A 15,147-nucleotide genomic window follows, 5' to 3' on the forward strand; every position below is an offset into this window, starting at 1 on the left:
CCAGGATTGAGGTAAGATCTACGTCGTCACCAACAAACGCTCCCAAGTTAAGAGCCATTGGGGCCCCTTTTAGTTGCATCTTATCACATGCAGTGATATCCTTAGTGTTATTGTACCAACGCCACCTACAGGCGCACCTAACAGTACCAGCAGTGCAGCAGGATCTAGATCCAGAGATAGGCATGCGTCGACGATTTAGAAGCTGGCATGCAGCAAGTTGTCTGCATTATTCAAGACGAATATCAATTACTTCAAACTTTACACCCAGATACTATTTGCCAAATGGGGGAGAACAGTAATAAACATGTATTCAGTAACACCATACTTGAATGCAATCAGTTCTTCCTTCTATTTGTGTGGGTGTGAATGCATGAATTTTCAGTCTTTTGTTATCTTTGTTGACTACAGGAAATACATTATTTATGAATTAATGGTCATTTTCGTCGCGATATATCAGTGAGCCACTTTATTTAAACTTAACTATCTCTGTAAAATGCACAATAAGGATAATAATAATATATATCACGCTTCCAGATGTACAAAAGTCTTTCAAATTGTTTAGTAAATTCCGTTTTACGCAATGCAAATACGAAACAGCGAAGAGAAACGCAAAGTGTTCAATCCTTCACGTGATGCTCTGGTAGGAGAAAATACATCCCCTGAAAATAATGACTAATCTCATTCCTGAAGAAGTACAGAAACAAAATGTCCAAACTCATCACAAAAAAACTTGTTAAATTATACACACAGGTTTTGTTGAAGCCACTCTACGTGATCTACCGTTAATGCTACGTGAAGCTCATTTTATAAAATGAATGTAACTCAAAATTTCATTTAGTTTGTTAAGTCGCCAAGTCAATTTTACACAAACTTCGAAATGAATTAAAGAAGAGAACGGTCTTCGAAGATAGTGATATGTTGAAAATTTCATAATTGGGAAATAAAATGAGGATGAACCTGGTCCAGCTCATCTTTTATGGTAAAAAGTTATGTTAAGTTACTTGATGGAGAGATAATTGAGTACTCGCAATAACTTGTTAAGTCATAAACATAGTGTTCTCTTCGTTTAAAGTGCAATAACATTCTCAAATTTATATTAAGCATTTTGTAAGCAATATATTTAAATAAAGAAATGGCTGTGAAATACTGTTGCACAATATGTGGTGAAGGCTAGTGAAGCTATTGAAATATTTTATAATAATAACAAGCACATTATGTTAGCCTCCATAGCTCAGCAGCTGCTCACCAGCCTTTCAACTCTGGGTTCTGTGGTTTATATTCCTGTCAATCCATGTGTGATTTGTGCTGGACAAAGCAAGGCAGGGCAGGTATTTCTGTGGTACTCTGGTTTGATCTTACATTCCAGCAACATTTTCTAATATCAGTTCATATATGTCATTCATCATTGTCCCAGAGGAGTGTGACAGGCTACCGTATTTGGCACAATTCCTATCATTACCGCTAGACGGGCCGTCATCCATTCCATTCCTGACTCAGCCGAATGATTATAAACAGGTTATGGAAGTTCTCTAGACACATTCCGTGTTTAGCCCATGCACTGCACGTGTAGCAGAATCAATACGTCTAAAGTACGGCAATATGAATTCTGTGATATCCTCTAAAAGCAGAAAATGAATACAAAACTATAGGCGTTTAATCATTTCTGTTTGAAGTAATTAAATCATATACCTACTTGGTATTATAGCATTAAAAGTAATCTTGAAAGCAACTGTTCGTGTTGCCACATAAGGAGATACCATAGCCTGCAAGTATCACTTTTGTTAAATGTTTGTTCTAATCAAATATGGTAGAATTTTCACTGCAATAAATTCTATGCAGTTAAGTCGGGAAGAGATTATATAATTTCCTAGACTGTACATATGGAAATATATTGAATTTCACCTACACTACAGTATATATTATTATTATTATTATTATTATTATTGAATATCCCATTACAAACCCTATTTTACAAGTAGTATATTAGGGCTATAGATAGTGAGACTAAGTTAATACATGAAAATTGAATAAAAATAAAGACGACTTATAAATTAGGTGGAGAAATTAAACAAATTCATTATAACAGCATCTTCTCTGAAATACCATAGTGGGAGGTGCTTGGTATTTTTATTACACATCTTTAAATGCATTAATAATTGATATCTACTCCTGTTAAAAATTGGACACTCAAATAAAAGATGAGGAACAGTTTGTGGCATTTTAAAGGTACAGCTGTGGGGTTTCTGAATACTAGTTCCAAACCTCTCGAAGTATGATCCAAACTTTCCATGTCCTGTCAGAAACTGAGTTATAATGTGTTCATGTTGCAATAAGCTACTTTGTAGTCTGTCTTGAATATTTGGAAAGAACAACTCCCTTGTTAGCCGGCCGTTTGTGCTGGTAATCCATTGCTTGCTCCACACGTCTTGTGTATACTCCCTCAGTTCCTTTAGTACATGAGAAATATCACCAAGGCGACAGTATATACTTCATTGTTGGTACCAATTACACGCAATATCATTCCACTGACATTTTTCTCTTTTACGTCGTAAATTCTTCCGGCCGATGATGAAACTTGCAATAAATGTGCAGTAGTGACATTCAATAAATAGCATGTAATGCATGAATTAATTTACACACAATCCAATTCTGGAAAATTGCCAACACAATAACAAAGTTGGTAATTTACAGGTCTAATCTTTAACAGTTAGTGAACAAGTTGAAAAATTGTTACAATAATAATGCTAAGTTGAAAATGTAAATATGTCATGCAAGAAGCGGGCAATTCGGCAACTTTTTGTCCCAAATTTATTCGTTTAATTAGGCACCTGTCAATTATTCTGAAGTAGAAACAGAATTTGCTGCATTCAAGAAAGTGCAGTCAGGTTAGTAACTTGAATGGAGAAAATTTAGAGAATTTAGTGGCCTGAGCCTTGCTCGAAAAGAAACGAAAATACAACACATTGCATTTTTACAGTGGATATAAATAGAAACGCTTACACTTGAACAGAGACAATTGGGAAGAACATCTTTTTGTATGTAGTTTGAAGGTATAATAATAAAAAAGAATATTTTACTGGTCTTTTACTTCATTGTGCACGTTTGTCAATTGAAAGTACAAGAATTCATGTTTTTTAAGTTTTAATAGTACATTCGGTATTCAAGACTTTTTGATGACAATGCAGGAAGAAAAGGCAGAATAAAGGAATATTTAAACTTGAATCCAATTAGGTCAGAAGTGTCAGGGTGGATAACTACTTTGTCTTGCGAGATTTAACAGCAAATTTTGAAAAGTGTTACGTGAATAAGAAAGTTTCAAAACCTCGTGTTTAAGAATACATTATATTCTGTGTATGGAAGAAGTATTAATTTGTTATTTAATTTTTATTTTATTTCATATGATCTTTTTTTTACTCTTGCCATAATTTTATAGAAGAGACTTTTGGCTCTCTATTCGTATATGATGAATGTTGATAGGGAAAGTTTTCTGCTGTCCAGTGTAATGTTATAGTTGGCAGTGACAACTGCAGCAGCTGTATGGTTACGAGCAATTCAAATACCGATCACTTGGACACGTTAAATCAGGTGATTCCTCGTACCCTTAGTATGAACATAATATAATTTATTATATCAAAAGGTATAGATAAAACTGGGACGCAGTTACATTTTACGTCGTGTGGACTGACATGTGAGCATCGAGATGCGACCTTTGAATGAACCCCTTACCACACCTACTACATAAGTAACGTCGTTTATCAGAGTGAATCAACATATGCCTATTGCGAACAGACGGTTGCATAAATGCTTTGCCACACGTTAGACAGGAATGAGGCTTTTGTCCTGTGTGCTTCAAGGCATGGTTGTTTAAATCGTTCAATTTGATGTACGCTTTGCCACACAGAGTGCATTTATACGGCCTCACCGCCGTGTGAGTCAAATTATGTGAGTTAAGAAGAGATTTCCGACCGAACGACTTGCTGCACAAGCTACAATTAAAAGGCTTCACTTGTGAAGTAGGAATACATTTGTGATTTCTGAGAAGGGAACTATGATTAAATTCTTGGCCGCAGTGTTCGCAGGTATATTGTCTCTTCCCTGCGTGAATTTGCATGTGCCTAGTCAAATTAGACTTCTGCACAAATACATTGCTACATATAGAACATTTATGAGGTTTCTCTCCAGTATGAGCCAGTATATGATTGTTGAGGTCCGCCTTCTTTGAGTAAGTCTTACCACATAAAGTACAAACAAACGGCCTCTGTCCTGTGTGTAGCGTCATATGGGTCCTGAGATGAGTACGGCGGGTAAATGTCCGAGAACAGACATCACAAGTAAACGGTTTCTTATCCTTTTGAGGTGAACTCTGTGCACTGTGCAGTGACATATGATCCCTCCACAGTGGTCCCGTCTTCAAGGTCTCTCCACAAACATGGCAGATCCAACGTTCTATTTTACGTCGTATGGTTGGACTTTTACAGCATCCTGTAGATTCCTGATGCTTAGTGTCATCATTCCTGTGCGTACAAGTTTCACCAACTGGCGGAAATTCATCACTGTAAAATCATAATGAAAAATTAATCTAGCAGTCATTAGCATTCAAATTCTAACAAGAGAAGTATCAAATCGTTCATGCCTGCCTGAAAGAGCTTGTGATATAACCGACGTCCTACAAGAAGACAACATGCACTGTACGACCTGGACTTTGTACTGACAGCGGCGTGTTCTCTTAGCATACAGGTTATGTCACTAAGTTTCAGGGTAGATTTCTTTACCAAGGGTGTAGGCACGTCAGGCGATCACATCTAGTTCCTACTTTAATGAATTTTCATGCTCTACTCCAACTGTATCACGTATGATAATAATTTGGTATGTTTCCTTTCTTAAACGGACGCCAGAGTTCGCGACGCTCGTAGAGAATAACTAGTTAAGCCTAGTGCTGGGGACGGAGCGGAGCAGTTGTTGCGACGTCATCACCCGGTAGTATCGAGTGAACTACCGAGTGAATGTCCTGACGCGGGACGTTTAAACACGTTATAGGTATGGCACTGCGAAGGTATTGCATCCCCCTATTAATACCCTTCTCTCACAACGTAACAACTGTAAATAACTGCATATATATTCACTATAATTGTTATATACGTAACTGCTAGGGAGTAGGAGGTAGGATGTGGAATAAATGTTAGTAACTCGTATAGTTAAATCATTCGAATAGTGAAACAATGTATGGCACATACCTACCGAAAGGGTTTGTATAGAAGGGGATTGGAAGTTAACAGAAAAGTAATGTATTAACAATTATTTCGTAAGTTCATGTGATACGGTACACTGTTAATGAGAAGAATAACCTGAATATAAAGAATCTTATCAGAATATAATGAAAAACACTGACATAATTTCATCTACATGATGACAAAAGTAATTACGTAAATGAACGTTGACTGGAATGTCCTTTGCAAATGTGATTACAAAACATATCTGACAACATACTACTACACGTCCCAATGCCAAACAGCTATCAGTAGATTGCTTCAATAAATACAGTTATTATATTATATTATATTATATTATATTATATTATATTATATTATATTATATTATATTATATTATATTTGATGTGCCACCACCCGTCGCATTTGTGCGGCCACAAAATTTGCATTTTGCGTGTTTCCTATTATCAGTGGTGTCAAAAAACTGCCAGGCATCCGACGGTTTTCGTGGCATTTGTGGAACAACGTTCTGTAAAAATTTCTTTAAATTCCTTTAAATGTTCTAAAAATATAACTACTGTCTACGAATATGTTTAAATATCACACTAACACCACAAATGTAATATAACAGACTTTACATTATCTACAAAACATAACAAGCTTAGGAAATAGATAAGTACATTCGAAACACACAGATTGAATACAGGTACTTTCGTACGTGTTGTGCGCTACACTGTGCTCAGGTCCTCCGCGAGTACTCGCAGTTGTAAGCGGAGGGGATCGGTGGTGCGCTCTACCGCTACAACCGGATTACTCATCGGTATTACTCGCTCCGTCCCCAACTCTAGTTAAGCCTATTTAGTTCCGTACTCCCTTTCCTGACACCATTCCCTTAAGCAATTAGCGATAACGTGCTGAGTTCTCTCTTCAGCTGGTTAAAATTGCAATTCCTTCAAAGTCAATTCCAATTTACGGAATAGAAATACACCTATACGTAAGTAGGATGGGTAGCGAAACACAGTTAAGTTCCTATTCGTGATTCTCGAATCAACACTGATGCGTGAGCTTGTGGCGGCACTCCTGACATTCTGTGGCAAACGTGTGAAGACTTCGACATAGTACCGCCATTACGTGCAATATGGTTAACGCTAAATATACCGTCAACATTACTCCACCACGAATCACCAGACTTCATCACTTAATACTACTCCCTCAACCTTCTGTCTCGTCCGAAGCAAAATGCTTTTAATTTTGAGATATTTCGACAATAGCCACACATACTGCTGAGCGGTAACTAAACCGCAAAGTATTTTAGAATTTAGAAAATATTATGCACAGACATCACAAGAATCATAATTCTTCATGAGAAGATGAGATGATGGAGGTGAATATTAAATGGGATCAGTAAGCAAGTCGAGAATACAATTTGTAGATCGTACCACATGTTTTAAGGAGGCTTGGAATATACCGTAAAACCGTGTTTTGATGAACCGGATATTTTGTATATTCCATTCCCTGACATTTGGTTTATTTATGCAGATTAAATTTTCTCTGTTGTAGTCGGAAAATGGCTGGCAGCTTTAGTTACCGTTGTGCGATTTGTTTGAATCACCAACTTTGTAAATGTTTATGTGTAAAATGGCAACTAGATCTTTATATTCTGCCAAACACACATACAGGGCGTATTAGAGGAATGAATTCCTCATATGGGGAGAACATGTATTTACTGACTGACGCGTCCTGATGTGATATATTATGGTGGCTATACCTACATTAAAACGAGTCCAAAGACTTGGGGTGACCTATATTTGTATTCTCTCCTTCCTTCTCTAAGATTATGTAACCCCCTTGTGGAATGTATTGTACCAGTAATGCGCGGTACATGTCGTATTTCTTAAGATAAATAATATTCAATCATTACGCAAAACATTTACTGCGAGCTTTGTCTGTCTACGCTCGGTGAAGCGACCCGGCTTGAGGCAGTTACAGCTGTACGTGTGACGTGGAGGCAGGAGCAAGATAGGCTACCCGTCTTTCCTGCCACGTGCTACCCAGCATGGATTGGCGTGTTCTAGAAGAAACGTCACACCTTCCCGAATGTTCGACTAGGAGATTTTCAGAATTCCTGCAATAATTATCGTATCAACTCAAGGGATACGTCATTTTGTAGAGAATCATGTATACATCCCTAATGACAAGTTTCAAGTAAATCCATTGAGAGATTCTCCAGTTATTCCACTTTATAGAAATGACGTAGACACACAAATCGTATGTAACACGAGCTCGACCCAACCAAGTCAGTCAGTTACAGCTGGAGTCCAGTCTGACTCACGACGCTACACCATTGCTCTGTTCGTCGAGACAAACTACTGCCCAAATTTATCTTCGAATTGTACAAGTCTTCCTGTGGACTAAGATTCTGTCAGTTGATTGAAACTTAGTGTTTGTGCGCGTAGAAACTCCGACAAGTCTTTACAGTCGACGTAGATTCTGTGCGCGTATGGAAACTCCGATATGTGGAAGTTAGTTTCTTACCACTTTACAATTGTGGAACTGAGTTACTGATCAACGAGTGTTGTATATTTCAAAGTGACACACTACTGCATTATATTATTAACTGTGGAATTTCTTAAAACTCAGTCAGCTTATTTTCTTTCATTTATTAAGTAGAAGTGATCATGCAAGTGTTCAAACTTTTCACTACCATGCATGCAAGTGATTACCTACTCGTGTGCTTCGTCACAAGTGATTAACTCTGGGTACCGGTACACGTGAACGATACCGAATGCGTGAATTGAATTTACAACTGTGTATAACAATTGCTAACTTTATTGTTTCTTCAAATTCTGGGTCGAAGTGGACGATGCTTAATTCAAACACTGTTGAATTTTGTTTTGTGCAGAATGATTGTCAACGTTATTATTTCCTCAAAGTGTGTTAATAGTTTATTAGTGCATTACTGACAGCAGTGTCCGTTGGATAAACTCTTGAGGAGTCATATATTTATTCTAATGTCAAGTGCGACCATATTTCAGTGGAGAGCAACCATGAACTGTGCATAATGTGTGAAGTGTTCAGTTTCGTTATTTCTAAAGCTTATGTTCACGAACTGTGATTTATTTCTTTTCTTAATTTAATTTGATGCTATCCGGATCTTCATCTGTAAATAACATTTAAATTCTATCTACAACGGACTAGTGAAGATCAAACTTCATATTATATCAAAATTAAATCAAACGCTCGTATCAAATAAGTGTCGGGGGACTGTGGACACTCCTGTGAGTAATAAAACGAGTGATTACCCCGCAAGATCGTCTCGAACTTCAGAGGTACGAGTTCGATCCCATGTCGGACCAACCTGGGTGTTCCAGGTCCATTCCATGGTGACGAAGGAGGCCTGCAGAAAGTTCCAGTCCAGTTCAGCATGGCGACCTGGGAGTACGGGTCACCTGATAGACGACGAAAATCTACACCAAGGTGATATGTAATTCAACATGCATTTAATTGAATAAACTTCATTCTTTAAAGAATTTTCAAGTTTTCTTGTAGATAGGACTCTTCCTCCTGTACCAAGCCCTAGCTATAATATACCTGGAACTTCCCTGAGACATAACTCGTGCGATTATAAATTAAATAGTAAATCCGGGCTATATTTATGTAGGTTTGTTTATATCTCGTTCTTAATTGAGTGTGGTGATGTGTTAACTATAAAGCATTGCTTTTTTATTCTTAAATAGCAATTTAAGAGCACAAGTAATCAAGTTGATGTGGGCGTAACCTACTTCCAGGGCCCGCATGTCCTATACTGTCTCCCGTGCTTGCTGGGAGCCTACGTTCCTACTGGACTCACATTTCTTGTACTAAACTGCTTGATTATTTTTAAGATATTTTATTTATTTAATCTGTTTACCCTCCAGGTCTTGTTTTTCCCTTGCATTCAGCGCCAAGAGCAGTATCCTGGCCGGCGGTACAACTGGAGAGGAGGAGCAGTACCTTCCCCAGTTGGCCTCACCTGCTGTGCTGAACAGAGGCCTTGTGGGTGAAGGGAAGTTTGGAAGGGAAAAAAGCGGCTGTAGCCTTAAGTTAGGTACAATCCCAGTATTTGCCTGGAGCAGAAGTAGGAATCCACAGTAAAGTACATCCGAGGATGGCTGAGGTTGGAATCAATCCCCTTCTACTTACTTGACTTCTGGAGGACAAGTGGACCCCATTCCAGTCCTCGTATCACTTTTTAAATTTCGTGCAAGAGCTGGGAATCTAACTCGGGCCTCCAGAGGTGGCAGATAATCACTCTAACCACTACACCACAGAGGCAGATATTTGGAAGATATACCAGAAGCAAACTCGTACACATTTCAGTCTTTCTGGTCGCAAGCACCCCAATGACACTGGACAGGTAGAAGTGGACTAACAACTTCCCTGACTTAAATCCCATTGCAAACTCGTAACGTCTGCTATATATTAAAATACTAGGCCTATTGATTATGGACCAAATAAAAGTTCAGATAATTCTGATATTATGCTGGTTTATACATATATGAAGTTCATTATATTTCCTCGTTCCGACCTAGGTTTACCAGACATCACCCCTGTTACTTCTCTGTCCATTACTTCCAACTTATGAATAAGATAAATCAAGTCCACTCAGCTTCCTTTGTACAGCAGCTGACTTGTTTCTTACAAAATACTGCTCATTGCATTAGCTTTGCTGCATTTCAATTAATACATTCTAACAATTTGAAATGTTACAGTTTGGTTTGTACTACAATGTTTCTTCCCTGCGGACATCTATTTCATTCTACACTCACTGCACCTCCTTTCAAGTTCCAAGCTTTCATAACATTCTGCCATTAAAACCAATTCTTCAGGTTAGGCCAAACAGCTTACCACATTTCAACCCAATTCAAACCTCCTTGCCATATTATATCCTTCAGCAAATGATCCATGTTCATTGAACAACAAACATGGCCTTGGCTCTGCCTGAAAGTATCAGGTTTACCCAAATGAAAGAGACACGTCAGTGAGAGTGTTACTTTTGGAAGAAAGAGAGCTCTGTGTATTTATCCAGGTCATGAAGAAATCTGCAATCAGTGGAAAGTGTTAGTGTGGTGTTTGTACATCAGGAAGTACCAATATTTCAGTTTATCATAGCGGATCCAACATTTGAGGAAGGACATGTGTGTGTATCATGCTGTTTAGTGTTCAGATGGTGTTCATCAGGGACGAGTAAGAACACACCAGAAGTCAATTGTACAGTGGGCAGTGTTTCACTCCAAACTCAAACTGTGTTCTTTATCCAATTCAAAAAATATTGTGTATTATTTCTTCTGAAGAGTGTGTAAATTATTTGTGTGTGACCGACAGCATTGTCTTTGATAAACTCTCAAACAGTCAACTATTTTATTTAATGTCAAGTGCGCCTAACAACGAACTGCGCTTTTCATTTCAACCTTATATATTTGTCAAAGTGTTGAGTATTATTTCATGACGACAGCAGTGTCTCGGATAAACTATAGAGCAGTCATACATTTCTTTCAATGTCAAGTGCTACTTTATTTAGTGGAAGATCACCACAAACAGTGCCAAGTGCATGAACAATTTTTCATTTCATTATTTCTATTTATGAACTGTGCTTTATTTTCTTCCAATCTCGATGCTACCCAATATCAAAGGCTGGAAGGGTAGAGGGTTGAATATATGTACACAAAATATAGTCTAGAATATGAAGGATGCAATGCAATAATAAAGTTACAGTATACCAGAACCCGGAGATGTAAACTTTTACAAACTCAAATTATTTCTTCCAATATATAACGCAAATAAACAGTAATGTTGAAACGGTTACAATTTGTTTTCCTAAATAAATATTGTACTTTCTGCACTCCCCCTTGGTATCATGTATACCTTCTCTGGCTTTGTTCAGGTCTCTGACATGCTGCGGCATGGGCATTCTTACGATCAGCACACTGGCTTCATCTTCCACCAGGGCAACTTTAATGATGTCTGGAAATGTTTGTGGTGGTTGAGGATGATAAGAATACAGATGTTTTCAATCTGTCCCAAGCATGCTCGACGCATTAGCTGGTCAATTCATATGGTTGAAACCCGTTCACTTCAATTGACGTAGAGGGAACATACTAATTGCTGAAGGATTGTACAAACATATCATTGTTGTACCACTGGGCAATTAACATCCCTCACGATGGCCATGCAGAATCCCAGCCCACACACGTCTTGAACATGCTGTTATCGTGTATCTGGCCTAAGAGATAACCATATTTCATCTGCAAACATGCATTATGCTATTTATCTAATTTGCAATTCATTCTCATGAAGTGTAGTCCATCATGATGTCAGTTCAATAGATGAACATGTCTCATCATTCAAAATGACCTTAATTGGGCACTATGTACCCGATGGCACACAGTTTGTTCAGATATATGAACCCTAGTCGCCTCCAAGAAATAAACTCTTGTTGAGCAATCGAAATTGATCTCCTCTGCACAGCACATATCATGACATGGCGTTATCACCATTGGTTCACTTCCCTCGGTCTCTCAGTCACACCATTGGCCTCACAATACCCTGTTCACATTTCCGAAATTGCACTTTGGATAACTGCTACGAGGCACAATACTGCTGACTGTGTATGTATACTATTGAATCAATGCCAAAATTTAGGCTTGGTCAAACTGGAAATACCCTTTGCACATGAAATGCAAAAACTAGCTAAGTTCATAATGCAATGTTTACACTAGTACCAGTCTTCACCTGAATTGGGATAGTTCACACCAGGCTCAACACGGACTGTAGGCAGTGACGTTTGTTTTATTGTAAGCAAGCAACTGAATAATGTGTGTGTATGCACTCGCAACAGGGCTACATATACCCTGCTCAACAATTTGCCAATCCGATGATATTCCAAACCTATTTTCAGTTGTATATGGCTTGCATCTGCAGACGACAATTTGTGCGAAGCAAAATGTGCATATTTAAGATGGACGCAATATGAAACAACTGTTCTTAATTTCCTACATTAAGGAATCTATGGTGTCAGATATGTTTGACTGTGTGATGATAGTACCAGGCAGGTGAAGGGATCAGACATATCTCATACCGACCTTTCAAGAAACCTGACTGTCCTATGTGGAAGGGATGAATATCTACAGACACAGGGAGCAATCAAGTCAGTTGGTTTCAATGGAAGGATGGGAGATGGAATAACAGTCAATTAATTTTTCTGGGTGGTGGTTTAGCCTTTGCTGTTACGGAATGTCAAGCAGGTGGACCACACATACCACGGAATTATAGCTACCACAGATTTTACTGTTACTACTCACGTCTGAGATGCTCTTGGCTTACAAGTCTCCCTGGTTTGGTGAACCCACTTACTCATAATCAGGAGCTGGGTTATACTTTGCTGACAAAATACACACCTTTAGAACATATGTTTCTGTATGAGAAGCTAGGCATGAATATAGCAGTATTTGTTGCAGGTTGTGCTGAACTGACAAGTCAAGTCATCTGTAGAAAGATGGGAAAACAAAGAAGACCACCATTATGATAAATATGTGTGGGAAGAGGAGATGAGGACTGTCATGGTCATCAGGACAAGCATCAACACTGATCGAGAGGCCATTGTGACACATCTTCAGCCTTCATATGAGAAGACTGCATACACATACAAATACAGATGGTAAGAGACTAGAAGCACATTGATCTAGTACCTGAAGAGAGATCACACTCTGTGTGAAAATGACAGTGCCCTTGCCCTCTCTTCTTTTCATGTTTGTGCTTGTCTGCTCTTCCGGTACTGACACAGAAGTGAAGCATGGATGTGGGAGGTATGTCATGTTATCAGTTGTACGAATAAAAAAGTGAACTTACTCATTCTCATGAAGTGTAGTCCCTGCTGGCTGCTCTTCCTACAACGAAAGAAGTTCATTTACATCATCACCAGTACAATATGGGACTCTAAAGGAGGATTTTTATTTTACAGTTGTGCAACTTTGTGCGGCCATATAAGTTGAGGGTGAGACCGATAAATGAAGCCACATTAGTAACAGTTCAGCTTTAAATAATACACTTATTTTGCCGGTGTACGTTCTGTATGGACCGTTGCTTAAAAAGGGAATGTGTTTTGATAGTGGAGCACTCTGTAAAGTAGTATAAGAATCAAAGAATTGTTTAACCACCCAATCATTAATAGTATGTTTCATATGGTTTGCAGACATCATCAGCTACATTCACTTATGCTCAGGTATTAAAAAAAAAGATGCAAGTGTATACAATATATTGTTCCCTTAACAGCCTTTATAAAATTGTTAAAGGCAAATAAAGGCATGGATTAGATGGTTAAACAATTCTATGGTTCTTAGATATGGACATGAAGTGGATAGACTGTAATGTAATATCGGTTTCAGTTCAACTGCAGATTTCATGATGTTTGTCTTCCAAATGGGAATTCAAAGATAAAATTCATAAAAAGAATTTAATATGAACGTTCCACCTGTTCAATACCTAACATCTATTATTTGACAATTAAATAGTGACACCTAAACTAAAAAAGGTTTCAGCCCTCTTGTGGCAACTTCAGCTAGATTCAACTAATGTCATTTAATCACATGGCAGCAAGAAGTTAAAAACAGGCCTTAAACACTTTTCTGTAAATGTTAAAATAAATGGACACATTATACTATAAAAATTGTGTACTGGTTTGTTTAAAAATTTCTTGATTCAAAACTTAGTAAAAAATTCACTGAAGAATTGAACACATACATTATGATGAACAGAGTCTAGGCAATCTGACAGTTGAAAAGTACTGGAAGAGGCAATCTCCATGATCTTTTGTACTTATAAAGTAATTTTTCTTTAATCTCAATATGGAACCTGATGTTTAAATGTATAAATTCAATAAATTAGCTCTTGCTAAAACTGGGTCTATGAAAAGGAAAGAGAGACCAGGAGGGGAGAGAAAGAATGCTGGCATTGGGCAAGTGAATAAGAACAAAATCTCACATCCCATCAAACAGCCTCAGATTATGGCACCATAAAAACTAAATAATTTATTTTCATGAATAGGTTTATGAATTTGTTAATGTCAATATGGAGCCATCTGTGAAATTCATAAGGAATACATTACTGTAACAAGAGGTAATTTTTCTTCCAGGGCGGATCTTTTGCACCATATCTCATAATGTTTTAGAGTGGCATGTACCTTCTTCAAAACCTTTTGCACCGAGCGAGTAGGCCGTGTGGTTAGGTGCGCGCAACAGGATATAGTGGGTTTGAACCCCAGTATCAGCAGCCCTGAAGATTGTTTTCCATGGTTTCCCATTTTCACAGCAGTACCTTAATTAAGGCCATGGCCGCTTCCTTCCCACTCCGAGGCCTTTCCAATTCCATCGTCACTATAAGATTTACCTGTGACGGTGCGATAAAACAAATTCCAAAAAAAAAGAAGTTTTGCTTGAATATTCCAGTTCTACAAGCTAACGATAATCTTGCTGTATACTTGAAATGTGCAACCTAGCAGACGTATGCACATTCAATTCTTAAAGTGAATGCTGACTTCCTTTTGCAGAATATTAAAAACTGTATAACAGTCTGAGATGTGTGAACACACATCAGGTAGACGAATTCATATGACTGTTCTATCAATCGAAATGTATTTTTCTATATAAATGGCAGAAAATATCAACGGAAAGCCAGTACGAGAAAATATCTAGATATCTTAATCAGGCAACGCCATGCAGTTCCATACGGTACCAGTGCACCTTACTTCAGATTTTCTCATTCTGATCGTTACTCACACCTTAAAACTGGCAACTCTGCTTCACATTATCAAGGTGATGATACTCCCTACAGTGAGTTTGTTGATGGCAACAACTTCTTGGAATTTGAGATCATGCAAGAGGAATAAATACGACTGCCCGTCTA

General features: G+C 38.0%; 1 protein-coding gene across 2 annotated transcripts in view; it reads left to right on the plus strand.

Moving 5' to 3' along the window:
* LOC136885264 (zinc finger protein OZF) overlaps positions 1–15,147 on the plus strand; it is a 199,902-nt gene that overhangs the window by 116,200 nt on the left and 68,555 nt on the right. The window contains exon 1 of one of the 2 annotated variants that reach the window (XM_067157747.2): positions 12,791–12,904. The exons of the other annotated variant lie outside the window; for it this stretch is intronic. Coding sequence (XP_067013848.2) covers positions 12,795–12,904 — 110 coding nt within the window. The 5' untranslated portion in view covers positions 12,791–12,794. Of the gene's footprint in view, positions 1–12,790; positions 12,905–15,147 lie in introns of those variants that run through there. 2 annotated transcript variants of the gene reach the window in all.

The sequence above is a fragment of the Anabrus simplex genome, chromosome 14 (assembly GCF_040414725.1).
Source record: "Anabrus simplex isolate iqAnaSimp1 chromosome 14, ASM4041472v1, whole genome shotgun sequence".
Taxonomy (NCBI): Eukaryota; Metazoa; Arthropoda; class Insecta; order Orthoptera; family Tettigoniidae; genus Anabrus; species Anabrus simplex.